At 47.0% G+C, this 27,794-nt stretch overlaps 3 protein-coding genes and 1 long non-coding RNA gene across 8 annotated transcripts; 3 read left to right on the forward strand and 1 right to left on the reverse strand.

Moving 5' to 3' along the window:
- Positions 1-1,554: 1,554 nt before the first annotated feature.
- On the forward strand, positions 1,555-2,811 carry LOC123066616 (glutathione S-transferase U8). The gene is made up of 2 exons (XM_044489664.1): positions 1,555-1,866; positions 2,291-2,811. Exons 1-2 carry the CDS (start codon positions 1,555-1,557, stop codon positions 2,678-2,680), a joined length of 702 nt encoding a protein of 233 aa, XP_044345599.1. The 3' UTR covers positions 2,681-2,811.
- A 10,323-nt stretch (positions 2,812-13,134) lies between these two features.
- LOC123072482 (probable glutathione S-transferase) lies at positions 13,135-14,470 on the forward strand. The gene is made up of 2 exons (XM_044496035.1): positions 13,135-13,447; positions 13,849-14,470. Exons 1-2 carry the CDS (start codon positions 13,136-13,138, stop codon positions 14,236-14,238), a joined length of 702 nt encoding a protein of 233 aa, XP_044351970.1. The 5' UTR covers position 13,135; the 3' UTR covers positions 14,239-14,470.
- LOC123072481 (uncharacterized) lies at positions 14,427-21,237 on the reverse strand. Its single transcript, XM_044496034.1, has 2 exons — positions 18,655-21,237; positions 14,427-14,690 (listed from the first exon to the last, which is right to left on the reverse strand). Exons 1-2 carry the CDS (start codon positions 20,981-20,983, stop codon positions 14,548-14,550), a joined length of 2,472 nt encoding a protein of 823 aa, XP_044351969.1. The 5' UTR covers positions 20,984-21,237; the 3' UTR covers positions 14,427-14,547.
- Positions 21,238-23,528: 2,291 nt separating this feature from the next.
- LOC123072483 (uncharacterized) lies at positions 23,529-27,294 on the forward strand. 5 transcript variants are annotated; one of them, XR_006435189.1, is made up of 6 exons: positions 23,529-23,910; positions 24,002-24,063; positions 24,150-25,362; positions 25,650-25,855; positions 26,280-26,386; positions 26,969-27,294. It is a non-coding gene; the product is annotated as an uncharacterized lncRNA (long non-coding RNA). The 5 variants fall into 5 exon arrangements; XR_006435192.1 differs by having other exon boundaries at positions 24,150-25,359; positions 25,639-25,855; XR_006435191.1 differs by having other exon boundaries at positions 24,150-25,359.
- The last annotated feature ends 500 nt before the right edge of the window (positions 27,295-27,794 follow it).

Below are 27,794 nucleotides of genomic sequence, written 5' to 3' on the forward strand. Positions count from 1 at the left end.
TTGCTCCGCTTTGCTTCATGCTCTGCTTTGCTGACGATGTAACACAGTACACACGTGTTTTGCTCTGGTTTCCACTGAAGGATGGTGTGACTTTTTCTTCTTGCTCTGTTTTTCTTTATCAGCTTCGCCATCAATAAACTTTGATTATGGATGGCATTGCTACTTACAACCTCGGAAACATATAGGAGTAGAACGCATCGATACACTTGTCAAACAAAGTCACTATCCTTCTACATTATAGTACCTTTTGGATCTGCTCACCGTGTTCGATACTACATTAATTTTTTTCGAAACGGAGGCAAAAGGTTTGCCTCATCCATTAAATAAGAGGAGAATAGAGTTTGGAGTTTTTACAAGCGCACCTGCAAAATGGCATGTCAATTACTCTCGTACAACAATACACCCTAGTTTCTTAGCACCTGCCGTAACCAATAGTTTTGCCTCGAGCACGATATTTTGGAGCAGGATAGGCGGCGGCGCACTCTTGTTGCGAAACACACGTGTGTTTCTCTCGTTTCAAATAGTCCAAGAGACGAGCATGATGAGGGAGGCCATCGCTCGTCTATTGGGGTTTCGCATGTCGGTCCTTCTATCACACCATCGCATGAGGGAATCCTCAATGTGCCAATTGGAGGTGTCCATGTGCACAAGACCGAACTTGTCGATGACCAATCGCCAGAGCCTAATGGAGAAGCGGCACTTGCCGAAGAGGTGGATGACCGATTCTTGCTCACATTTGCAAAGCGGGCAAAGCCCGCAGTTATCCTAACCACGCCGCTCCAACCGGTCGGCGGTCCAGTTCCGGTCTTGCAACGTCAACTTTGCTCGGGCCTTGCGGCTAAGGTGGCCATGGTACGAATGGAAGGAGCCTACCAAGTTTTGGGTTGGCTTGGGAATGGTGCAAAAACACCATTCTGGGACTCCCCGTGGTTGTTTGGTCGCAAGCCCAAGGATATTGCCCCGCTTATTTTTCAAGCCTCAAAAAGGAAGAGATCGACGCTTCGTCAGGCCCTTCGAGGGAACACTTGGATGACCCACATCAAGCATGACTCTATTGTCTCTGTCGCACACATCAGAGAACGTTTCTCGCTTTGGGCTCTTGTGCATGACTTCCATCTTGACGATCACGTTTAGGACGACATTGTTTGGAAGCATGCTGATGATGAGCAGTATTCGGCGGCCACAGCATATAAAGCGCAATTCCTTGGCCTGACGCACTTGCCTTGGAGAGCTTCCCCCCCCCCCCGTCCCCTAAGGTCTATACTGCATTATTAGCTAGCTGGTTAAATAAATCTCTCTCACTGCAGCTGCATCAATCTTAGTGAGCATCCTCTGCCTTTCAATTAGCATTTTAATTAGAGCTTCCCTCGCCACCAAGCTTGTCCTTTTGACTGTAGCAACTGATAAGATAAAATGACTAGAAAAATGAGAATTAAGAGAAGGGCCCGGCCATTCTTGGAGAAGAAGCAACGACACCATTTGGACCAACTCGTCTTTATCAGTGTCTTATAAATATCTATGTCCTAGCAAGCGTATCTGATATATCAGCCAATAATGGTGGAACCAGTGAAGCTCATTGGAGGCTTTGGCAGCCCGTTCGTCCACCGCGCCGAGGTCGCCTTGCGTCTCAAAGGAGTGCCCTACGAGCTCATCCTAGAGGACATGACTAACAAGAGCGAGCTGTTGCTGAAGCACAATCCCGTCCACAAGAAGGTCCCTGTGCTCCTCCACGGGGACAAGGCTGTCTGCGAGTCTCTCCTCATTGTCGAGTACGTCGACGAGGCCTTTGACGGGCCACCCATCCTGCCGACTGACCCTCATGAAAGGTCTGAGGCCCGCTTCTGGTCCAAATTCTTTGTGGAAAAGGTAATCATGTGTAGAGATAGTTCTTACAATTCAAATCAGCTCTACCACCATTGAAGAAAAAACAGTTCTGCTAGGTAGGATACTCCTCCGCTCATATATACTCCCTCCGTAGCAAAATATAAGACATTTTTGCAGTTCAAATTAAGATGTAAAAACGTCTTATATTTTGGTACAAAGGAAGTAAATCATACATATTGTGTTGGACATTGAATTGATCTCAACCGTAGAATATATATCACTAATGCGTATTATAATTTTTCATTACAACCTAAAGATAATAATTTTTTGCCGGTCTAAAGATATTATTATCAGCTTACCAATATGAATATATTTTTCATATTTCAATAGTTAAAGTAAGACAAGGCGACATATATTTATATTTGTAACCCAATTGAAATACTTTCTAACAACTTTCTTCATTTAGTGCTTGATGTCGTTGTGGCTAGCGCTGTGGACGGAGGGTGAGGAGCAGAAGGTCTTTGTTATGGACGCAAAAGAGAACCTCGTGGTAGTGGAGGCGCAGCTCAACGAGAAGAGGTTCTTCGGAGGCGCCACAATTGGCCTCGCCGACATCGCCGGTGCCAGCCTACTGTCTCTCTGGGCAAGCGTGATGCAAGAGGTCGCAGGGGTGAGCGTGATGACAGACGATGAGTATCCTGCTATCCACCGGTGGATCGAGGACTACAACGCTGATGAAGCTGTCAAGGAGTGCTTGCCGGACAGAAACCATCTCATCTCCTACTTCACCACGATCAGGGGAAAGTGTGTCTCCGCGGCCAAGTCCATGCTACCCAATTATCTAGCCAAGAAATAGTCTAATCTGGTAGGTTTGGTCATGCTTGTGGCCTGAATCAACATGAAGATAAGTAAAAAAATGATAAGGGGGAGCTGCTGGCAAGTTATTGTTCCATGTCACTGTGCTTAGAGTTGATTTGGTTGTAGTTTGTAGGGAGTCCCAAGTGCAAGTCCAACCTCGACTAGCAGACGGCCCTAGTTGCAAATCAACGTTCAACTTCAACTCGCAACTAGGCCGCAGCTATGTTTTTGTCCTCTTGGTTGCAACTTTAACCCCCAACTCATCCAACTTCGTCCCAGTTTGTTTTTGTTGTCCCAGTCGTAGCTCAACAAGGGGTGTGCGGTAATGTTGTACATGATGTGTGTCTAAAATGACACCTAGTTTGTCAAAATGAAGATAACATGTTCTCTGAATTTTCTTCACTAAACAGAAGGTGGAGAGCATTCTGTTATAGAGGTTATGAAACAGGTCCCTATGTTATGGTTTTGACACAGGGAGTTTTTCAGGGAGCTAGTTTTTATGCAGTTACTTTTTAGCGTTTCCGTAACTTATTTTGGGTAGTCTCTAATTGGACCAGTGATATGTTTTTACCGCAGTAGCATCAAGTGGGGGTTTGATTGGTTTGACCCATGTACTATGGTGGTCTGTTTCCAGCAAACAGATAGCTAGTCTCTTTGTAGATAATATTATTACCTTTTTGTTAAAACCATAGTGGTCTTGGTGGGCTAGCAAGGGTTATGTCTTACACAATTCCTTCTTCTATTTTTCTAAGGGGCTTGTACAGGCCATGCATGTCTTGTGCTGTTTTCATTTTTATTGCGATTATTTTCTTAATATTGGTGCAAAAACAGCTATCTAAACTCCTTTTCTTTTTCTTCGTGGTTAGTGAGTGCTGCACAAAACACACATCTTTTGGCGCACAAGGGTGTCAACAGGGATATCAAGCATAGAGAATCAGATATTGTTAGTATTGATGAAGGCAGAGAGCATTTTTTGTTCTAGATGTTTGAGTCCGAAGATGATTGTGTCAATGTAGATTTAACCAAAACAGAAGCATAAGATAACTTGTTGTTTTGCTCTGTTTTCTGTTCAAGGCCTTGCTATGTTCTTTTTTATCAGCTTCGCAACCAAGAAACTTTGATTATGGATGACATTACTAGTAACAAAAAGTATTTAAAAAAGCAGAAGGTGAACATCCCGGCGAGTGGCAATATATTTGAGTCAGCATGTGAAAGCTACATGCTGGCAATCAGGTACCATGTTCTGCAACTCACTCTTGCCAATGATATGACCTGGTGGTATGCATCCAATCCAGTCAAGCAGCAATCAAAGCAATGTAAGAAATAAATTGAACACCCTCTCTCCTAGAGATGCCTTCGAAGACATGTATTCAACTGAAACAAACAACAACTTTCTTAAATATGTTTAGGAGAATCTTAGGAATTTTTTTGTCTAATCACCTTCCAAAATATCAACAATAAAGCTGCAGGGGAAAAGGCATACTAACTATTATTTCTCACACACGCACAAATAACTCAATCCCGACCTAGATTAAAAGTAGAGTAACAAATCTATGGACGTGCATACATTTCAATTATATGCATGTAAGTATGAGCAAGAATATATATCCCACACTTGAAAGGATCTTCTTCTGAACCCAGGCAACAGCTCATGCATGCATAATGCAAGACATAGTAAACTGAAGAGAAAAGTTTGTAGCATATTCCATGAAAACAATCAGGATGTACGGTCCGGCTGATTTAGCATGAATGTAGAACAAACAACGAGTTTGATGAGTGATAGCTAATTTACCTTCTTTAAATACTCATGTAACCTTGTAACCGATAACCCAAATTAAACTAAGAAACAGTAGGAAGGACACGCTATGGTGGCCATCCAATCTCGTATCCCATGTGGGTGTGTTCTTAGGTTTACGCGTTTGCGCCCGAGGAGGATCGATCTCATTTCACATGTGTGTGCGCGCTTGCAGCCAAGGGGAATCCATCAAGCTAGGTTTGTGCACATGCATATCTTGCCGGAAGATCAATCAAGTGTTGCTTTGTCTCATCCAAAATTAATCGCCGATAACATCAGGAGCATGTCGAGGGCGTGCATGGAATTGAGCATGGAGTTGGAGAGGATCACGCAGAGCGAGTGAGATTAAGACGTTATTTCTGTTCCTACAAGTTATTTCTGTTCGTAGGATTAGGGATTTAGTAGTTTTTTTCCATTTACAGAGGGATGAGGTAGGTTTAATGGTGTCAGGTTCCTAATGGTCCATGATTTTCTTTTGAGATGATTACATGCTAGTATTTTTTAGGCATAATTGAACAACTTGCTCGCTTTATTTTGTCTAGGCATATTACATACCTAGGTATATATTTTTTGGCAAACGTACGTAGCTAATGAACCGAGATGTTTTGATTTTCAGCGTCTGTTATGGGCTGCCACATGCGAGGCCCATGTGAAAGGATGAACTGAGTGTGTTTGTATTTTTACAACCCTGAAAGGATTTTGGGCCCTATGAGTTTTTTGCAAGGATTATATGGGTTAATCTACACCGTAATAATTCGGCCACACCAGATGAAGGATTAGTATTTTTTTTATTAAAGTGGGAATTTTTGTGGAGTCTATAATTAGTATAGATAGATAGATAGATAGATGGTAAACCAAACCGATCCGTGAAGGATTTTGAATTGTTAGTACTTCAATGCGATGTGGGTAACATCACATTACTTAGCTATCATGCGTTCACAGTATCATGGAATGCATATTTTTTTGCAACCGGTTGCATGAGCAATTGTATGAGGTCCTTTTGAGTTTCTATAAGCATATAAAAGGCTTATACACATGTTATATTGCCAAGCATAGGCCACAGGTCTAAGCTTATAAACAACAGTGTAAAAGTATAGACCAAAAGTGGGCTTTGCAATATAACCACTATTCAAACTTCATATTGTTGCATGTAAAATAGCATTCAACAATATGAATGTTACACCTTGAATGAAATGAAAAAAGGACAAGTGAACAGTATCATGGGTACATGTCAACTGGACGCGCATATGGATATGTTTGGTAGTAGAGAAACAAAAGCTTATATGCCATAGTAAATCTTTGCTCGTAGCTAGCTACCAAACGACAAGTTAGTGAACGAGTTGCATTCATTTGAATAGGATGTGTCCACCAAACATCCGTGCAAGTGGAAATCATGGCCAACCATCCGTTAAATGGATTGGAAATAATTGCGCATCTGCACGTTGGCAACCGGAGTGCACTATAAGTAACCACACATAGTGTAATCGAACAATCTTCGAGGGTTCTCAGCTCTAGTTCATCTATGAAAAAAAGGATTGACCAACCAATAGCCAATATTCACATAGAGACGCACGAAAACTGGTCGGTGAGCCACTAGGGATTGGGAGGTATCAAGATATTAACTCAAACAATGTTTAGATGGGACTTTCATCGCCGGATGATTCACTGCGTTCTATATTGTACATCGACTAGCCAGTTCATTCAGCCACGCAACGCCTCAGAGGAGTCCCCTACAAACTCCCCCTCATGGACACGCCTTACAAAGCGAAACTGTTTTTGAAGCACAACCCCATCCACGAGGTGTACGTGCTTCCCCATGGAGAAAAACCTTCTGTGAGTCTCTAGTCATCATCTAGCACGCTGACGAGGCCTTCGACGGCCCACACATCCTGCCCACTGATCTCCATGAATGGGCCGATGCTCTCTGCTGGTCAAAGTTCTTTGCAGAAAAGGTAACCATCTATAGAAATGAGTCTGATAAATCAAATCAGTTCTGCTGGAGTAGGACACTCCCACGTCCATGATTATATTGTACATGTTGTCTTGGGCGTTGATATTGGTCTACAACATATCTGTTCATTCAACCCTTTGTTATATGTATATAAATAACATATTATGAAAATAGATTTTATAAAATCCTAAAGATAATGATATTGGCTTACCAGTATGAGTATATTTTTCAATGTTATGATAGTCAAAGTTACATTTGAATGCACAATTCTAGAATGAAAAACATTCAATATTTGGAACCCAATTAAAATACTCACTTGCTACTTTCTTCATGCCGTGGCTGACGTTGGGGATAGAGTGGGAGGCGCAGAAGGTCCTTGGCATGGAGGCACGCTGGTTCTCGAGCAACCGGGGCACACCACGTTAAAAGTTCTAAAAATATTCAAAATGCAAGAACTTTTGAGTCACAAATTCAATAGTTTGAGAAAGGTAAAAAGGCAAAACATTCTATGAATAGTGGTCCATTCAAATTGGCCCGTTAACGCTACCACAACGACAAAAAAAATCAAGCTGTAAGTTGAACTAGTTGTAGCTGAAACGTTGTGACATGTTTGATACTATATGCTATGTCTATGTTTACTCAATTACTTTCAGCAGTTTTGAGAACTTCTGATATGTTTCTTTAATGTTGGGTCTGTACTCCAGGTACACACGATATATATATTCTCGAACGCGAATTTATCCATTTCTGTGATAAGTAATTCGGGACGGAGGGAGTTTGTTGTTTGGTTAGTTGCCCCTGTAGTATTCATTCAACACTCCAGTTCCCAAGCCTCAGCGATTCTTCTTCCTATCACGTAGCAGTGTACTGAACTGAGCGTCTGATAAACTTTTTTAACCTGTGAAGGTCGTAAGGAAGCAAAGCGGTTTAGTTTATTTCCACCCCAAGAAAATAACAATCTTACTGTCAGAAAACAAATGTAAATGTTCCTAGGAGGAGCAGTAACGGAATATATTTAGCTTATCCACGCAGAAATAGGTTTCCCTACAAATACTACCAACGTATCAAAATACAGAATGTTTTTGCAGTTCAATTTTTTTTGCAATTTAAATTGAGCTGCAAAAACGTCTTATATTTTGGTACGAAGGGAGTACTAGGTTACTAAAGGTCTCCATATACATATCGAACCTAAAAGTACTTCAAACTTTTCAGAACAGAATATTAACTGCCGAAGGAAGCAAGAATGGGGGAGCCCACCGTGAAGCTCATCGGCGCTTTTGGCAGTCTGTTCAGCCACCGTGTCGAGGTAGCCCTGAGGCTCAAGGGAGTTCCCTACAAGCTCGTCCTTGAAGACCTGAGCAACACGAGCCAGCTGTTGCTGTGCTGACCCACAACCCCATGCACCACATGGTTTGTCCCTGCTCCTTCGCGGCGGCCAGCCCATCCCGGAGTTGCTCGTCATCGTCGAGTATATCAACGAGGCCTTCGACAGGCCGCCACTGTCGGCTGACCCCCACGACCGGGCCACCGCCTGCTTCTTGGCTCTGTGAAGCCAGTAGATGATCGGTTGTCTTGTATGGTTTTTTTAAAACGAGGCAAAAGACTTGTCATTTTTATTGATTATAAAGAAGTGAGAATTATCTGGTTAATTAATAAAAAACCGGGATAAAACCAATACATCACAACCCAGACATGGGCACCACCGGCTAACCTGGCCAAGCCAATAGAAAGCCACATGCGCAAACACCGACATCTCCGACTATGACGACGCGCATTGCAAGGGAAATATGCATGACTTGCGCCAACATTGGCCTTCGCAAATGACCACTGAGAACCTATCATCTTCACCACCTGGAGCCGTTGCAACGCAGTTCCGACTTCAGACCAACGAGGCAACCACGGAAGAGCACCTCAGACACGCCGGAAAGATCCAACTACCGAAGCCCAAGCCGCGATCCGAGCTCCTCTCAATGCCAGCACTACTAGGGAAAACCTTATACACAGAATCTTAGCAGCACTGCGACACAAAAAGAAGCGCTACTGCTAATTAGCAGTAGCGCGGGTTTTTAAACCTCGCTACTACTAAGTTGATAGTAGTAGCGCGGGTTTTTAACCCTCGCTACTACTAAGCGGTCTCTACCGTGGCCCCCGACACATGCCATAGTAGTAGCGAGGGGTATAAACCCGCGCTACTACTAAGTTGATAGTAGTAGCGCGGTTTTATACCCCTCGCTACTACTAAGTACGAGGTAGGTGAAGTCGCCATATCCTCGGCTGAATCCCCATCTCCTCCCCCAAATCCCTCCTCTCGTCCACCACTCTCTCCTCTCACTTTTCATACGCTCTCACATGGACCTCTTGCCCATGCACCCATCCTCCTCCATGGCGCCGAAAGAGGCCGCCGCCTCGCGCCACCGGCGTCTAGAAGCTCGCCGGTCTTCCACCGACGTCTAGGAGGCCGCCGCCCCGCGCCACCACACCGGAGCACCTCGCCATCGATGACTAGCTCCGCTGCTCCCTACATCACCTTCGTCTCTCCCTCGGTTTTCCTTTTCTCTCTCTCCCTCTGGTTTAACTCACCCTCCCATGTCCATGCCCGTGCAGGTCGTCGCCATGGATGACCCGGAGCTATCTGGTATGGTCGGGAAGAGGAGCCCCACGTCACGGCCTGGCTCTTCCATAGAAACGGGCCCTCTCTCCAACAGCCACTGCTGGATCTGGTCTTCCACTGTCCGTTCATGCCTCCAGTGACGCCAATCATCGCTAGATCTTACCACTGGTGCCATTGACAGCACGCACGGGATCGAGATTTTTTTTGTTTTTGAAAGTAATAGCAGTAGCGCGGGGTATAAGACCCGCTACAGCTAATTAGCAGTAGCGCTGTTTGCAACGCACGCTACAGCTAACCATGTATAGCAGTAGCGTGTGTCAACACGCGCTACTGCTACAAGTTAGCTGTGGTGCCGTCTCAGTAGCGCGGGCACCCGCGCTACTGATACACCCGAAACCCGCGCTGCTGCTAGGCTTTTCCCTAGTAGTGCAGTATCGTTGCCAAACAGAAATCTACGCCCCTAAAATGGCCTCCTCAGCAAAACCACGCGGCGAAGATGCAACCATCCACCGGTCTCGAAATTGCAGCCGGTTCTGAGGCGATGCCCCCAAGGAGGAAAAGGACGTGAGGACACCTTCATCGCCCGATCCCGCGGATCTGAGGTTTCCCTCCAGAGCCATGGCCATGGGGAGAGGAGAGGAGCACCACACAACAAAGACTCTTCCAAGGAAGTGTGCAACGCCCGCAAGCACCGCCGATGCTGGATCCGGCCAAGGCCGGAGAAAGCATTTCTCCTGGTGGAGCTCGACCCCAACTGCCCGTACCGGCCGGCCACGAACCACCACCCACAAATCACCGCAGAGCACCGAGGGGAGAGCCTCCCGTCTGCGCCCGCACCCGCTAAGGCCATCCCACGCGGCTAGTCCTGGCCATGGGCAGCCCGGCCTGGCCCGACACTGCTCCCGTGCCGGGCCCGAGCCCGTTGTTTTTGCTATTTCCCGAAGGGACCCGGCCCAAGGCCCAGCAGGCTTTTACGCGTGCGGGCCGGGCTTGGGCCCAAAAATCCGGCCCGATGGCTGGGCCAGGCCGGGCCATCGGGCCTAGGTTTTTTATGTCGGGCTTAGCTAGGCCCGACCCGAGGTATGGCTACATATATGCACGGCTACCAGGCCAGCAGCTGTAGCGCTGCCGGAACCTGGGCGCGCCCGCCATCCTGCACCATCAAGCCGCCCTAGCCGGAAGAGCGAGGGCAGCACCCGGATCTCACCGGGCAGCACCTCCCACCGCCGCCGCAGTTTGCGCAGCCGTTCTGTATGTCGTTCAGGTCCGTCGGCAGATGGCGGCGAGAAGCACAAGAAGGGCTCCATGAAGGAGGCCAAGGGAAACCTGTTGCTTCTGGAGGGGCAGCTGAAGGGGAGGAAGTTCTTCACCGGCGATGCCAGAGAACGTCACCGGCGGGCTGTCGCACTGGCTGCCCGATGAGTTCTGCGGGGTGACGCTCGTGGCCGACAAAGAGTTCCCCGGTGTATGCCGCTGGGCGAAGGCATACATCGATGAGGAGCACGTGAAGCGGTGGCTGCCAGACAAGGGGGCGCTCGTCGCCATTAGGGTCGGGCCCATAGGTGTGCAAAACGTGCGGCCCGCACAGGGCCATATAATTTGAGGGCCCCAAGTTCTTTTTAGGGGAGCAACTAATTAACGAGCGCTCCTTCGGCAGCCTCGCAACGATCAGCGCCACTTGGCGCGCTCTCAGCCATTCGCCACGTGTCGCGCTCTTGGCGCTCCCTCTGGATTTTTTTATTTTTCCGCACGCGTTTTTGGCTTTTTAAACGGTTTTTTTGGGGTTTTTTTTGACGTTTTGGTTTTCCACCGGTCTTCCCTAGCTTTTTGACCAAACAAAATTTTCGGAATTTTTTTTTGCGCAAAAAGACGCATTTTTTTCGCGAGAGTCACGGTTTTGTTTTCGCGAGAGGCACGGTTGTGCTTTCGCGAGAGGCACAGCCGTGCCTCTTGGAAACGAAAAAAAAAACATGTTTTCTATTTTTTTTCCTTTCGCTAGAGGCATGGTTTTGCTTCCGCCAGAGGCACGGTTGTGCTTTTGCGAGAGTCGCGGCGTGCCTTCTCGGAAACGAAAAAAAAACATATTTTCTATTTTTTTTCGTGAGAGGCACGGTTTTGCTACCGTGAGAGGCACGGTTGTGCTTTTGCGAGAGGCACGGGCGTGCCTCTTTCTTAAAGGGAAAAACGTGTTTTCTGTTTTTTTAGCGAGGGGCACGGTTTTGCTTCCGCGAGAGGCACGATTGTGATTTCGTCAGAGGCACGGGCGTGCCTCTTTTGAAAAGGAAAAAAAACCGTGTTCCCGATTCGATTTTTTCGTCGGTTTTTTTCGTCCGTTTTTTTGTGAAAAAAAGTTTGGCAAAATCTATCAACATGGGATCTAGTTTTGAAGACCTCGTCGCGAGGAATCCAACGACGAAAGCGGTTCGAGATTTGGACGGACGGTTTAAGAGATAAAACGTTTTGATTAAACGGATCTACGAAAAAAAGGAAAACTCTCAGGTTGCGACAAGTGGCGCACATACACCGCGCCACTTGTCGCAACCTGGGGCAGTTAGAGTGATCTCCGCAAGGAATACTCAACTAATGATTTGGTCTTTTTAGGCCTATAAGATGTTGGTGGTTCCTGGGCGCTGGGCCGCGCTTGGCTCTGGGCCGCTAGCGCGTGCGCGTGAGTTGAGCCTCGAGGCGTTGAGCGTCGGATGGATCATCCGCTACAGCGCTGCTTGATAGAAATTAGGAAAAGGAGATCGTCAACCCGGAAAAAGAAGAAACCGAATCGTCGGATCGATCGACGAATCGCAAGCAAGCGAAAGAACTTGCGTCGCTACAGGCTACAGCGTACAGGAAACATGATCATCCATCGTCGGATCGATCGGCTTCGGCGACAGTTCTTACAACGCTGCTAGATCGGATCATTGGAAACGTGATCGTTGGATCAATCGGCAACAGTTCCAGACTCCAGAACACCGGCAAGGGGCGGCACGGCTACAGTTCCAGACTCCAGAACACTGGTGATGGGCAGCATGGCGACAGTTACTCTGATCCTCTCGCCAAAACAAGTAACCTCCCACTGGGGAGTCCTTTCTGATTAACTTCGGCTCCTACTCCTAATTTCTAATTAGAGATCAGGAGAGTTAGATGGTTCGTCTAATTGCCAAACATTCATGCGTAACCTCCAATTGATATCTGCTGTGTTATCAGTTTAGTTTTCTTTTATCCGTGTTTTGTATCTTGTGTTTCAATAATACTGATTTTAGTCATCACGAGGAAACATCATTCTAGTAAGACATTGTATCATATACATTATAATTGACTTTTTTTACGGTTATATACATTATAATTGCTCGTTAGTTTTTTTTCTTGTAAAATAGGGCCTCATCCATTTTTTAGTTTCGCACAGGGCATCAGATTTTGCCGGCCCAGCCCTGGTCGCCATACACTATCTTCTCCACCTGCAGGGAGAGATGTTTCGGTGAATCAGAAGTGACCCTCTTATGAGGTCTCACTCTCGAGTCGTCGGTGCTAAAAAAATGGTTATGAGCCATGGACTGTATGGTCGACATGCTGGCAATGCTCCTTGCTCCAGTTTCATCCATGCTCTGCTTTGCTCCTTGCTCTGCTTTCTACTCAAGGATGGTGTCAATGTTTCTCCTTGCTCTGTTTTTCTTTATCAGCTTCGCCATCAAGATTTTTTTTTTTTGGACTTGCCATCAAGAAACTTTGATTATGGAAACATATAGAACATATCGATACACAAGTCAAACAAAGTCACTGTCCTTCTAGATTATAATCTGTGTTCTATACTATATTATCGGCTAGCTGCTTAAATAAATCTCTCTGATTGCGTCTGCATCAATCTTAGTGAGCATCCTCTACCTGTCAATTAGCATTTTAATTACAGCTTCCCTCGCCACCAAGCTTCTCCTTTTGACCATAGCAATTGATAAGAACAAATGACACTAGAAAAATGAGAGTTAATAAAAGAGCCCGACCATTCTTGGAGAAGAAGCAACAACACCATTTGGACCAACTCGTATTTATCAATGTCTTATAAATATCTATGTCCTAGCAAGTGATTCTGATATACCAGCCAATAATGGTGGAACCAGTGAAGCTCATTGGAGGCTTTGGCAGCCCGTTCGTCCACCGCGCCGAGGTCGCCTTGCGTCTCAAAGGAGTTCCCTACGAGCTCATCCTAGAGGACATGACTAACAAGAGCGAGCTGTTGCTGAAGCACAATCCCGTCCACAAGAAGGTCCCTGTGCTCCTCCACGGGGACAAGGCTGTCTGCGAGTCTCTCCTCATTGTCGAGTACGTCGACGAGGCCTTTGACGGGCCACCTATCCTGCCGACTGACCCTCATGAAAGGTCTGAGGCCCGCTTCTGGTCCAAATTCTTTGTGGAAAAGGTATTCATGTATAGAGATAGTTCTTAGAATTCAAATCAATTCTGCTAGGTAGGATACTCCTCAGCTCATAAATACTCCCTCCGTACCAAAATATAAGACGTTTTCCCAGTTCAAATCAAGATGTAAAAATGTCTTATATTTTAGTACAGAGGTAGTATATCATACATATTGTGTTGAAAGTTGAATTGGTCTCATCCATAGAATATACTATATTAATAATACGTATTGTGATTTATCATTACAACCTAAAGATAGTTTTTTTTGCGGGTCTAAAGATAGTATTTTCAGCTTACCAATATGAATATATTTGTTCACATTTCAATAGTTAAAGTAAGACAAGACGACATATATTTATATTTGTAACCCAATTGAAATACTTGCTGACAATTTTCTTCATTTAGTGCTTGTTGTCCCTGTGGCTAGCGCTGTGGACGGAGGGCGAGGAGCAGAAGGTCTTTATTATGGACGCAAAAGAGAACCTCACGCTAGTGGAGGCACAACTCAAAGAGAAGAGGTTCTTTGGAGGCGCCACAATTGGCCTCGCCGACATCGCCGGTGCCAGCCTACTGTCTCGCTGGGCAAGCGTGATGCAAGAGGTCGCTGGGGTGAGGGTGATGACGGACGATGAGTATCCTGCTATCCACCGGTGGATCGAGGACTACAACGCCGACGAAGCTGTCAAGGAGTGCTTGCCGGACAGAAACCATCTCATCTCCTACTTCACCATGATCAGGGGAAAGTGTATCTCCGCGGCCAAGTCCATGCTACCCAATTATCTAGCCAAGAAATAGTCTAATCTGGTAGGTTTTGTCATGCTTGTGGCTTGAATCAACATGAAGATGAGTTACAAAAAGAGAAGGGGGAGCTTTTTTTTTTTCGAAAAGGGGGGCTTCCCCGGCCTCTGCATCAGCATGATGCATGCGGCCATCTTATTAAGCATAAAATAGTCCACAAAGTCTCCAAGTCTCAAGGTTGTCAACAAGAAAAGTAAGAAATGGCTCACACAGAGCCCGAAGGCTAGATACACAAGCTAGCCAAAGCACTTATACATCACAGCCGTTTGGCTCCAAAATAGACAGGTAAACTAATTGCCTATCCTGTTACACGACCGCCATCCAAACCGGCTGAATATATCCCGAGCTACCATCTCCCATCGGATAGCAGCAGTAACCAAAAGCTCCCTGGCCTCCGTCGGAGTGAGTAGCGACCAGGAACGGATAAGAGCCGTTGCTCGGAAGATAACCTGCAAAACATGGATATTTGTTGATCTGTTAAAGACGAAGTCATTTCTGCAATTCCAAAGCGCCCACAAAAAAGCGCAAACCCCCAAGCGAATATGTTTTGCTAACCCGGGCTCTACCCTAGTTAGCCATGTCCCAAACAACATGTTAACCGACCTTGGTGGGGTAATATTGAAAGCGACTTGAATAGTCGTCCAAAGAATTCTAGCTAGTGGGCAGTCAAAGAAAAGATGTTTAATGGTTTCACCCTGATCACAGAAACTACACCTAGTAGGTCCTGTCCAATTACGCTTAATAAGATTATCCTTTGTTAAGATCACCTGTTTATGTAGAAACCACATAAACACCTTGATCTTTAAAGGAACTCTGACGTCCCACACATGCTTTGAAGTAGGAATCGAGCTGGAATTAATAACATCAACATACATTGATTTAACCGTGAATCCCCCCGACCTAGTGAGATTCCAGCGTAATTTATCAGGTTGTTGAGATAGTTGTACCTGCATCAGTCTCCTAACTAGATGCAGCCACTCTTCCCAACGATTGCCCACTAACGATCTTCTAAACTGGATATCCAGGGGTATCGAGGCGAAGACCGATGCAACCAAAGCATCGCGCCTTCGAACTATACGATACAGAGACGGATACTGGATTGCTAGGGGAGCCTCTCCAAGCCAAGTATCCTCCCAGAATCTCGTGCTTGCACCATTACCAACTAAATGCTTTGACCTCTGAAAAAATGAAAGCTTCACTTTCATAAGCCCTTTCCAAAAGGGTGAATCAGTTGGTCTAACCGACACCTGAGCCAAAGTTTTGGTTTGGAGATACTTGTTACGCAGGATTTGAGCCCACATGGCGTCAGTTCCTGAGGATAACTTCCACAACCACTTACTAAGAAGGCACCGGTTCTTGACTTCGAGATTCTCAATCCCCATACCCCCTTGGTCTTTCGGTCTACAAATGATATCCCACTTCGCTAACCGATATTTTCTCTTAGGCTCATCCCCCTGCCAAAAGAACCTCGATCGATAGAAGTCCAGTCGTTTCCTAACTCCAACTGGGACTTCAAAGAAGGACAAAAGGAACATGGGCATGCTCGTGAGCACCGAATTAATAAGAATTAAACGGCCTCCATACGACATGAGCTTGCCCTTCCAACAACTTAGCTTCTTCTCGAAACGATCCTCAATACACTTCCATTCATTATTCGTGAGCTTGCGGTGATGAATAGGAATTCCTAAGTAGGTAAAAGGCAGCTCACCCAAACCACATCCGAACAACTGCTTGTAATCCTCTTGTTCCTCTTTGGCTCTCCCAAAGCAGAACAACTCACTTTTGTGGAAGTTAATTTTGAGCCCACTTAGCTGCTCAAACAAACAAAGCAGCAGCTTCAGATTTCTAGCTTTTACCAAGTCATGCTCCATGAAGATGATAGTGTCATCAGCGTATTGCAGGATGGATATACCCCCATCCACTAAGTGTGGCACCAAGCCCCCTATTTGGCCAACTTCCTTGGCTCTCCCTAACAACACCGCCAACATATCGGCTACTATGTTGAACAGAATAGGGGACATCGGATCTCCCTGCCGCAGGCCCTTATGTGTCTGGAAGTAATGACCGACATCGTCATTCACTTTTATGCCAACACTACCCTTTTGCGTAAAAGTTTCAATCTGGCTCCTCCAGCCCTCGTGGAAACCTTTCATACGCAAAGCTTGTTGCAGAAAAGGCCATTTAACTTTGTCATACGCTTTCTCAAAATCTACTTTAAAGATGACTCCATCAAGTTTCTTAGAGTGAATTTCCTGGAGCGTTTCATGCAACACCACCACCCCTTCAAGGATGTTTCTGTCTGGCATGAAAGCTGTTTGGGATTGCTGCACCACAGAATGCGCAATCTGTGTGAGCCTATTAGTCCCAACCTTGGTAAAAATTTTGAAACTGACATTCAAGAGGCAGATAGGACGGAACTGCTCAATCCTGAGAGCGTCGGTCTTCTTTGGAAGCAACGTTATCGTTCCAAAGTTCAAATGAAAAAGTTGAAGCCGTCCAGCAAAAAGGTCGTGGAACATGGGTAGCAGATCCCCTTTGATGATATGCCAACATCTTTTGTAAAACTCCGCCGGGAACCCATCCGGCCCGGGAGCCTTATTGTTCTCCATCTGAGAGATGGCATCGAAAACCTCCTTTTCCGTAAACGGCGCAACTAGCATGTCATTATCAGCAGCAGTTAATTGAGGCACATCCTCAGTCCTGGACTCATCGAGGGACACAGCGCTATCCTCCGGCGGTCCAAATAACTGCTTGTAGTATTCGGTGATGTATAGCTTAAGATTATCGTGACCAACAATTGTGCCTTCATCTTGCTCGAGCTGAAATATTTTTTTCTTTCTGTGTTTGCCATTCGCAATCAGATGAAAGAATTGAGTGTTCGCATCCCCTTGGATTACTTTGCGAACCTTTGCTCTGAGCGCCCACTTCAGCTCTTCTTCGCGGAGAAGTTCCTTCAACCTCTTTTCCGCATCAATCTTACAGCACATATCCGCAGATTGAAGAACCGCTGATTCAGCTTTAACATCTAGGTATTGAATAATCTCCAGGAGTCTGTCTTTCTCAACCTTATAAACTCCACTTAGATGTTTAGCCCAACCTCGAAGAAAGCACCTCAAATGCCTAATCTTATTCTGCCATCTCTCGACAGGCGATCTACCCCTAGACTCTCTAGCCCACTCTCTGGCAACAATATCCAAGAAACCTTCTCTTTCAAACCATGTCGTTTCAAAGGAGAAAGTATTCTTGTTTCCCACATGCCTTGGCTCCCCTGAGTCAACAAATAGCGGTGTGTGGTCCGAAATTCCTCGCGTTAGAGCCTGCACCGTGACCAGAGGGAACTTCTGCTCCCATTCGGCACTTGCAAGAACCCGATCCAACTTCTCATATGTCGGGTTTGGTAAAGAGTTAGCCCAGGTAAATTGTCTACCAGAGAGTTCGATTTCTCTCAAATCCAAACTCTCAATGATGGTATTAAACATAAAGGACCATCGCCCATCAAAATTATCGTTATTCTTTTCATCCCGCCTCCTAATAATGTTGAAGTCCCCCCCAACCAGGATAGGGAGTTGTTCGGACCCACAAATTCGAACCAGGTCAGCCAAAAATTCAGGTTTAAGCTCAGGTTGTGCAGCCCCGTAGACCGCCACCAACACCCAGTTAAACCCATCTATTTTGGACCTGACTCTGAATTTCACTGCAAAGTCACCCATAACAACACTCCGGACTTCAAGGGAATCACATCTCACACCCAGCAAGATGCCCCCAGACCTCCCTCTTGGAGGAAGACAATGCCAATCGAATTCCACCCCTCCCGACAACGTGTTAAGAAACTGAGGTGCAAAATTATCCCTACCAGTTTCAGAGAGAGCAATGAAATCTAAACGGTGCTCTAAAGATGCCTCCGCTAGAAACCTACGTTTAGCCAAGTCCTTAAGACCTCTGCTATTCCAGAATATTCCTTTCATAGGTCATCATGGAATTTTTTGGCCTTACGAATTCTAGCACTCCTGCGTACCGCGGATGCAGGGTACACCTTCCGCTTCCACTTACGTTTAGGAATGTTATCACCTGTAGCCCGGTCCTCATAACCGTGCTCTGGTTGAACATGAGCTGCATCATCTACCTGGAGTTCATCCTCATCAGGCTCCGCAGACGGAGGAACAAGATCCGCGCAGAATTTATCAAGCACCCTAACACCCAAGGCCTCAATCTCCGCATCATTCAAAGGTTTTACAGCCGCTAGGTTTCTAATAGACTCCAAGGCCCGTTCCGCTTCCAAATCTAAAAGATCATTAACCGAGTTTTCAATTTCCAAATTATTATTCCCAAGAGACACCCCCACTTGGTTTGCATTATTAATAATCTCATCCTTAGAGAAATGCAGAATAGAATTTGAAACATTAACTGACATACCTGTTGTGCTCTCCACATCACGCAGCTTGGCCGCCCGCATAGCGCACCTCTGCTGCAAATCATCAACCTCCGGAAGGTCCTGGAGACGAGAGCTCGTCCGCCTCCCCTCGGAAGCAGGGTCTCGGATCCCTCCGAACGCGATCACCTCCTCCCGAGTAGCGGCTCCCGGAGTAGGTCTGGGAGAGGGGGACCGCGTAGGAGATGTGGAGATGCCTGACGGAGTTGGCACCAGGGCCTCCTGCCCTAGTCCGACCCCCCCAGCCGACGCCGTGGCAGCCGTGCGCTCCACCTGCAGGACCGCCGTCGGTACTAGAGGGTCAGGGGCCACCTGCCCCTGACGCCTGCCTAGCACCTCCGGCGACCCCACCACCAACGAGGCTCCCGCGAGACGGACCTCCAGGGCCTCCTGCCCCAAAGATATGTCGCCCCGGCTGGACACAGGTACCTGCGCCGCCTGCTGTGAAACAGAAGAATGAGAGGGAGTCGTGGCCACCTGCCCAGACGCCCCTCCCCTCCGCGAGGAAACCGAAGACCTAGATCGCCCTGGCGACTCCTGAGGCTCCACCTCTTGAACAACACGGGCACTGAAGCTGGCCGACTGCCGGGGTGACCGCCCAAAGTCCAAGACCGGTAGCGAATGCTCGAACGCATCGTCAGAGTCAACCCGATCACTCCACAGACGAGGAGGCGCCGACGACGGCAGAAAAGATCCAAACCGCAGTGAGTTATGAGGCAAAGACGAAGCCGGGGACTGCTCCATCCCGGCTCCGTTCTCCGGCTCCTGAGCAGCAGGCCCCGATCCATTGGGCTCCTGTGCTGCCTCATCCGCCTGCTCCCTGGGAGCACCTGTATCATCACCCCCATCGTGCATATCCACGTCAGTGCCAGCAGCAACCTCAGCAAACAACTCTGCATCCTCAAACTCAATATCAAGTGGAAACACCTCGCCTCTATAGGTCCAGTTGATGACGTCCGGGACATACTCAATATCCAGAATGCTAACTCGCAGTCGAGCCACCCCCTGAGCTCTAGTGAACGCCATATCCACTTTCTCCGTCTTACCAACCATAATCCCCAAACTAGCCACCACACGCACATCAGAAAGAGCCTCAGACGGTGCCCCCGAGAAACGCAGCCACACCTGAGTAAGAGGCTTCCCCTTAGGCTCAACTTTCTTCCACTCGTGGAACTCCAAAATACCTTTGGTGCCTGGCACCTTACACATCCCAAAGCTCAACAAACGCTGCAAGTCCTCAATCGAAGGAAACTCCACTCTGAATACTCTATCCTCAACGGGTACGAGGTCCCACTGAAAATCACCCGGAGCCAACTCCTGAAGTCTCTGCACAATCTGAGCCTGGGAGACATCTCCCTGTGTCACCTTGACCAAACCAGAAGTAAGGCTCTGTGTATCAGCTGGGATCTCCCTCGCAGCCGCTGACTCGAAGAACATCAGCTCCGCACAGTACACACCATATACAGTAAGAGCTGGAATATGGTCCCTCAGCAAAGGACAATCCCCTGAAGCATGCGCAGGCTTACCACAGGATTCGCACAGCTGGGCCACACACTCCGCGATGAAGTGCCCCTTCTCTCCGCACCGGTAACAAAGCATTCTCTCTTTCTTCCGAGCGTACTTGGATGCCCTCTCAGAATCAGCCACTTGAACCACCTCAGCCTCCTTCGCAATCCCAGGAACCTCAGCAACCGCAAGTGCATTCACCACCTCCATCGCCTGGGGAGGTAGCTCCTGTGGTGTCTGATCAGTCTCCATCGCCGCCCCGTCAGAGTCAACATGTCTAGGGGGAGGCGGCCGGCGGAACCTTCCGCGGCCTCCACCACGACCACGGTATCCGCGATAACCTCCTCTGTGCCTGTTATCAGGTCCTGAGGCCCCCTCAACGAAGCCTCCAGCCGGCCCCAGGAACGGTCTCTCTGCAGACCCGTCACTCTGCCAAGCATAACCCCGACCTCCTCCCGCTGAAGATGAGCCCCGATGCTGGCCTACTCCATACGCATCAAACCCGTCATCACCCCACTTGCCTCGAGGTGCATCAGTCGGTCTCCCACTGGTATTACTCTGATTACTCTGAACCTGATTCTGCCCCGAACGATTCTGCGCCTGACGAACCGCAAGGTGTGGCGGGGGTGCACGCTGACCCCCGGTAGTTGCCGCCACCGGATCAGCAGCGACACCGGCAGCCACCGTGGCCCCCGGCGTCTCGGCCCTCAGAGCAGCCATCCCCGCCGCCGACGCGTTACGAGCCGGCACCACCGGCGGTGCAGGGCGAGGAGCTCCACGGCCAGTATTAACCATACCAGTCGTCATCGACCCAGGAGCCGGCGCCGCCGGCGGCGGAGGGCGAGGGCCTCCCCGGCCGACCCCAGCAGCATGAGATGGCACCGGGGGTCTATGCGCTGCCCGGCCAGCCGTCGTTGGCTGCGCCTCAGGAGCCCGAACTCCCGGAGCGCCCAGCTGCTGCCGCGGCTGGAGAGCGCCTCCACGACCTGCAGCACCCGGCGCAAGTGCCGGCGGCTGCTGTCCGGCCGGCGGTGCGCCCCGTCCCGACGCATGGGGCGGCGGCGGTCGAGCCCTTCCAGCCCCCCCCCCCCCCCCGCGGTACTCGCAGCAGGAGGGGGTCCCGCTCCACGTCCAGCCATTAGCAGCGGCGGGATCCTCCTCGCCCTGCCCGATCCACACTGCGGGAAACCACGACTCCCCTGGCGATGAACCCTAGCGGCACGTACCGACTGCGCTGGGACGATCGAAGGATCGGACGTGCATGGCAGAAAACACTCAACGGACCGGCCTTGATAGACATAATGGGCCTCATACCCATTATTGTCCGGCCCATTGGCAACGAGGGCCCGAAGGCTCCCGATCCAGCCCGGCCGCACCAAGCAGCTGAGCGAGCGCGGTCGCCCTCGTCGATCGAATCTCGGTCGCCGTGGCCTCCATGGCCGGCGCCGGCGGACGCACATTCCGGGACAACAACCTCCGTCCTTTCTTCCTCTTAACCGTAACCCACGCATCCGGTCGGATCAGATCAAACACAGTGAGCTTCGGCAAACATACCTTGGGTAAAGGTCCCTTCCATGGACGAAGCGCCGACGGCGCCGTCCTTCTATGCACGATCCGGCGAACAATCTCGATCTTCTCTCCATCGTGCAGCCCCTCACGAGCCAGATCGTCTCTGGGAACCACCTTGTCCACCGTGGTCGCTACTTCCTCTTCCGAGTAACCTGAATGAAAGAATTCACAGATTAGGTCCGACGGCGTAGGAGACGGCGGTGACTCCCCCGGCGGCTCCGCTCCATCCTCGTCCGCATCATCATCGTCAGATCCGGCGAGGGCCCAGAAGCGACCGCCCACCCGGCGGCGATCGCCGGCATCGGGCAGTGGCTCCGCCGTCGGGCGCGGAGATCGCCCCGGATCGCCTCCCTGTCGCCTAACGGTCATGATTCGACCACGTGCATCCTTCTGTTAAGAGAAGGGGGAGCTGCCGGCAAGTTATTGTTCCATGTTACTGTGCTTAGAGTTGATTTGGTTATTAAGGAATAATATACTTTCCAGTGATTGGTACCAACGTCTTAAATTTAGATTAGGGAAGTACTTGGGTTCAGTCCAAATAAACCTGGGCATGGGTAGCCTGGCCCGATGAACTGGCCCAAACCCAGCCCGAAAATCCAGGGATAGGCAGCGTGGATCCTGGACCAGGCATGGGCTCGTTTTGCTACTCATCAGCATTTTTGGGCTGGGCTCAGGCTTCTGTTTCCAGCCTGAAAATAGCCCGGCCCGGCACTAGGAAAGGCCTAGCACTAGCAGCCAACTAACATCCTTCTCAGCCTCCCCTGAAGGCCCGATCCACTGAATAGAGAAAAATGGGGAGCCGCGCATGCACGGTCGTGGCATTTCCATGACGCGCCCGTTAGTACTGTTTCGGCAATCTGGCGCACACCTCTTCCGCACTAGGCTGCACTGCACTAACCACCGAAACCACCTCACCTGATGTGATTTGTTACATAGTTTTCCTCCTTTACTTCTTTCTTCTTTTCTTCTTTTCTTTTGTTGGAACTGTTTTGTTCGGTTTTTCTTCATCCTTTTCTTTCTTCTTCATTTTCCATTTTTTCTTTTTCTTTTGCTAAATGCATGATTTTTTTTTCAAAATCAATGAACTTTTTCAAAATCAAAAAACCATTTTTCAAAATGAATGAGATTTTTTCAAATTTAGTTTTTTTTTTCAAAATTGCTCTATTTTTTTGAAAATTGATGATTTTTTTAAAATCGATGAATATTTTCATAATTCCTATTTTTGTATTTTTGTGATTTATTTCAATTTCGTGAACTTTTTAGAACCCACAAACATTTAATAAATCCATGTATTTCACGAACATATTCAAAAGTGCAAAAACCGGGGGCCAGTTTTTTTTCCTAAACCAGCATGACAACACAATCGAAGAAATGTGAGCAAGCAAGTCGATTGAGCGAATGAAGCGGGAGCGAGTGTGTGAGTGATAGTTTAATGTGCCGGCGCATGAAGGGGAATCACTACACCACGACACTACAATAACAACACGCATCTGTTGGCATAAGTGCACATTAGCGACACATTGTCTGCACAAAACAACACCGACACATCAAATTGTCAAAGTTGCTCTAGAGGGACAATGTTCTATCTGTCGGTAATGCTTAAAGGTGTGCAGACATATAATGTGTCGGCGTATATCTTTTTGCTGTTAGATTATCCGTCGTTGTTACGCCGCGATAGAAAAAGTGTCGGCGTAAGTTTGGTCCTGGCCCACTTATGTTGGGCCATGCGGGATAAGTTGCGCGCGAGAGACTGCAAAATTTTGGCTAAGCCCATCTTATGTCTTTCTCTGCCCGGCCACTCCTTCTGTTTCTCCCACGCCACACACTCTCCCACCTAAACCTAAACCTAGGTCACCTGCCGCCGCCGCCTGACTTGCCAGCCGATTTGCTCGCGTTGTTGCCGTCTCTTCCACCACCAGCGGTGCCTCCCAAATCCTCCTTCTAGCATGTGGTGCTTCCCCATGTTCCAACCCCAAGGTGATGCCTTAACAGAAGGCATGACAGGAGAAGAGGAAGGGAGATCCACCGCGAGCGAAGAAGGCCGGGCGGCGACCATGGCACGCCCAGATCGGCCAGCGCCGTCGACGTCGAGCTCCTCTGCTCCCAGTGCCAGATCCGCCTCGGGCTCCATCTCCACAACCACGCACCTACAGCCGCCATGGAAGGTCTCCTCCCCGCCCCTGTCTCCCCCGGACTGTTGGTTAGTCTTGTTTTGGCCGCTCGCCTCCCTGATGTGGTTTCCTCACGCGCGCGCAGGTGCTCTGCGTGCTTGCTTCTTCCCTTCCTGGGACGCCGCTGCTCCGACGCCATGGACAAATGTAATAATTTGTCTTCTCTCCCCTTCTTCTCGTCTCCTTCCTCCGTCCTGTATTTGCTTACTGCACCACAATAATTATTTCTTCAGAGAGGAGAAGAGGACAGGTCCTGGAATCCAAATTTCCTTCATGAACAAATGAAGCACAATCCTTTGCAGTAGCTGAAGTTTCAGACTGGATAAATTACATTGCAGCACCTGAAGTTTCAGACTGAATATATTATGTTGGCCACCTGTATTTGGAAAATTTACCCGATGTAGCATGTACATTTAGTTTCCTAGAAGGCCATTGCACTTGTTGTTAATTAGCAACTCACATTACAAAAGTGCCAGTGGAAATTTTTGAAATTAGTAGTGCAGTTTGCATCTTTGTAACAGAACATGTTATACGATCAATATTAACCATAAAAATTGGACTCTGTATGTAGTGTATGGGAAGTTTTAAGTGATTATGCGAATATGCTTTTCCTTCAGTTGTGCATCAGATTTCACAATCAATATTTATTTATTTTAGAGACTGGAAAATGAAGAGAGAGATTATGGGGTGTGGTGGCCATTAGTTGCTTCCGCTGTATGTTGACCTACTTGACTTTCCTTTCGTTATACATGCAGCCAAAATTTATGGGGGGTGTTATATAGGCTGGCAACTGATTATATTGTAGACCATCTGCTCGCAGCTTGTCTAGGATTGTTGTTATTGCTTCAGGGTTCATATGAAACATATTTCACTTTTGATAATTTGGACATGTTATTTCCTAAGTGCTAGCTCCAAAACAGGACATTGAAATCTTAGTTTCACATTGGATGTTTGGAACATCAATTGAGTATCCTTAGTAATAAACAGAAACCATATTCTCAATAAACTGATATTTATTGTTGAACGTGCCTTTTTCTTTTGAAATGATAATTATTACTTAGCATGTGATGTTGCTTAGTAATAAACTAAACCATATTTTAGTGTTTTCATTTTCCTCAATTACCAAGTTTAACATCCACCTTTTTTATCTAATACACTCCATTATACTCAAATATGTTCTTTACAACCCACATGTGTTGCATTTTTTCTGCTAACAGGAGAGTACCACATTTGTGTAGACTTTCATTTCTTACATTCGTTACTTTCAGCCACTGAACAAACCAAGGTATAGAAATACAAACACGGAAAAGGCTACCTGTTGGCTGTGGGTGCTGAGCTGACGAACAGTGTGGAAGAAGAAAGTGTGATCTTGGCAGCGGCCCATGAAGCTTTTTTTTTCTTTGCATGTTGATCACTACTACACTGTTCAGGTTCTTAATCAAGGTAGTAGTAAATTCTCCGTGTTTTCCTCTGTACAAATTTCGACTTGTTTGATGTTCTTTAATTTTATTTCTCCTAATCAATCATCTAAGTTCCCAATGAAAGTAGCTTTGTGGGTGTGTGTGTGTGATCATGCTTCATTTACTTCTATCGCTAAGTTTCAGTTATCTCAATATGACCACTATAAAAGCCAGGCGATGTTTGCTTGAGAAAATAGTGTAATAAACAGAGATTCTTTGTGTTGCAAATAATTCCATATACCGAAAGAACAACTCAACCCAGTTTGCATGCAGCTGGCACATATATTCACCAGAAACTGATTGACTATGATTGTGGGTCGCAAGCAAAGGAATGCTAACCGTGGTGGTGGTGGTGATTGAAGAGCCCTTAATCAATTCGGCCCTGTAGATTGGAGCAGCAACCTGGGATATTGCACCATCTAGCTCCGTCTATCTGATTCATCTTCTTTTCTTGGTCTATCAATTGGAGGAATCTACAGGTATGTGCTGCATGTTTTCTGCTAACGGGAGAGCAACATATTTGTGAAGACTTTCGTTTCTTGTTTACTTTCAGTCTGTCATAATTTTTTAACTGAAGACATATTATTGTTAGTTGGATGAGAGCTGATGCTATACTGCCATTAGATAGACTAGGGCGCAAACTCTCTTAATCTGTGCAAATAACAGTGCAAACCAACCTCGTATTCTTTGAGGAACAAACTGATATTATGGTTACAGTTTTTAACAGAAGCAAGGAATCTTAGTAAGCATTATATATTGATGTTACATGATTTGCTGCACCTTAGGACCATCAGCTAGGCATGGCCTTACAAAATACGTTCATTATCTGGCCAACCATTCTTCCTTTTGCTACCTGAACTGACAACAAGCATTGTAGTAACGTGATGTTTATGTCAATCCCAGATTCGTGAATATGTTCCTGACCTCGCACAATCGATAGTCGGTCTGATCTCGTCCTCCAATGACCAAGAGTTCCGAGACGAATGTGTGGTGCCCCTCGCGTAACATAGGTGAGATGATCTTGCACTCACCTTTAATTATATTTTCCCTACAGTCTTCTATGTGTAATATTGGCACTACATTAATGTAATTTCTATTATATTCATGTTGTAAAGAACGGCTTCAGCATCATAGGGTGTGCAATAATAAGAGCAAAATTTATCATCCAATTCACATAGAAAATTCAGTATCAAATGTACTTAAACACACTCTGTTCACAGTTAGACCTGTTTGTCAATGTATTTTGTCGCTTTTTATTTACCCCCTTGTTGTACTCCTTTCTCATCACTGTATTTGTCCATCAGCCATCCCTTCTTTTCCCTTGTGCTTCCCTAACCTTATTACCGATGCCTTAGAACAAATATGATTGCTTAAGAATGGGCGCATAATTTTTATAGTAAGCCATGTCATATGGTAGGAGGTAGCGTGGCTTTGGTTTATTTTCTGATAAGGATATCTTATGTAACCAAACTGTTTGCAATATCTTCTAGTTTTTAGATATTGTTTTAGATCTTTGGGATCATTGGCAACTCGCAAGTTTGAACAAACTATCATTTCTATGATTGTTGAAACATAGATGTTGTTTTTTGCAGGGACATGGCAGAAAGTAGCAAGTCCACAAGTTGATCTAAGATGTTCCGGTGATCGCTTTTGTTCATAACATGGTAGATACATTTTGTTCATATGGAAGTTGATGCCGGCTTGGTGATTGAAGGATTGGTCTCTTTCATAATACTCCCTCTGTACCTAAATACTTGTAGTTGGGGGAAACTTGACACGTCTTGTATGTCGACTTATGTATTACCTTCATGGTTGTAGCAAACTTGAGTGAAGATAACAAATGTTCAATATATGTTGAATAAATGTACTAGTGAATGGTGTCTTGTGATGAATAGAAGAGTGCAATTATTTGTATATGTATTGTGCACCGAACATGAGTTGAATACTACAAATGTAATTTTATTGAAAATATGGTGCAAATGCATTTTGTGCTGAAATGTAGAGCCCTGGCAGCAAAAGTGTTGGTAGAAGTATTGGACGTCCCACTATGTGTCGGCATAGCACATTAACAGACAAACTGTCGGCATAACAATGGACGTTGCACTATGTGTCGGCATAGCATGGTGTCAGATGATCTGTCGGTATAGCATAGTCTGTCGCTATAGAATTGTCTGTCGCCATAGATCTCACCAAGCCCATCAAACTGTTTGTCGGCATAGATTTATCTATCGGTAAAGACCTTTCCCGACAGGACTATAGGCGACAACTCATTTCCATCTATGTCGACATGCCCGCTATTGATTGGGTGGACTTGTCGACGACGCCATCAGCTGCCGTCTCGGCATTTTTTTGCCGGCGATCATACGGAAAGCCGGCAGCATAGGCCGCTATGCTGACGGCTCTTTTTATATGCCGACA

This window comes from Triticum aestivum, chromosome 3B (genome assembly GCF_018294505.1).
Source record: "Triticum aestivum cultivar Chinese Spring chromosome 3B, IWGSC CS RefSeq v2.1, whole genome shotgun sequence".
Classification (NCBI taxonomy): Eukaryota; Viridiplantae; Streptophyta; class Magnoliopsida; order Poales; family Poaceae; genus Triticum; species Triticum aestivum.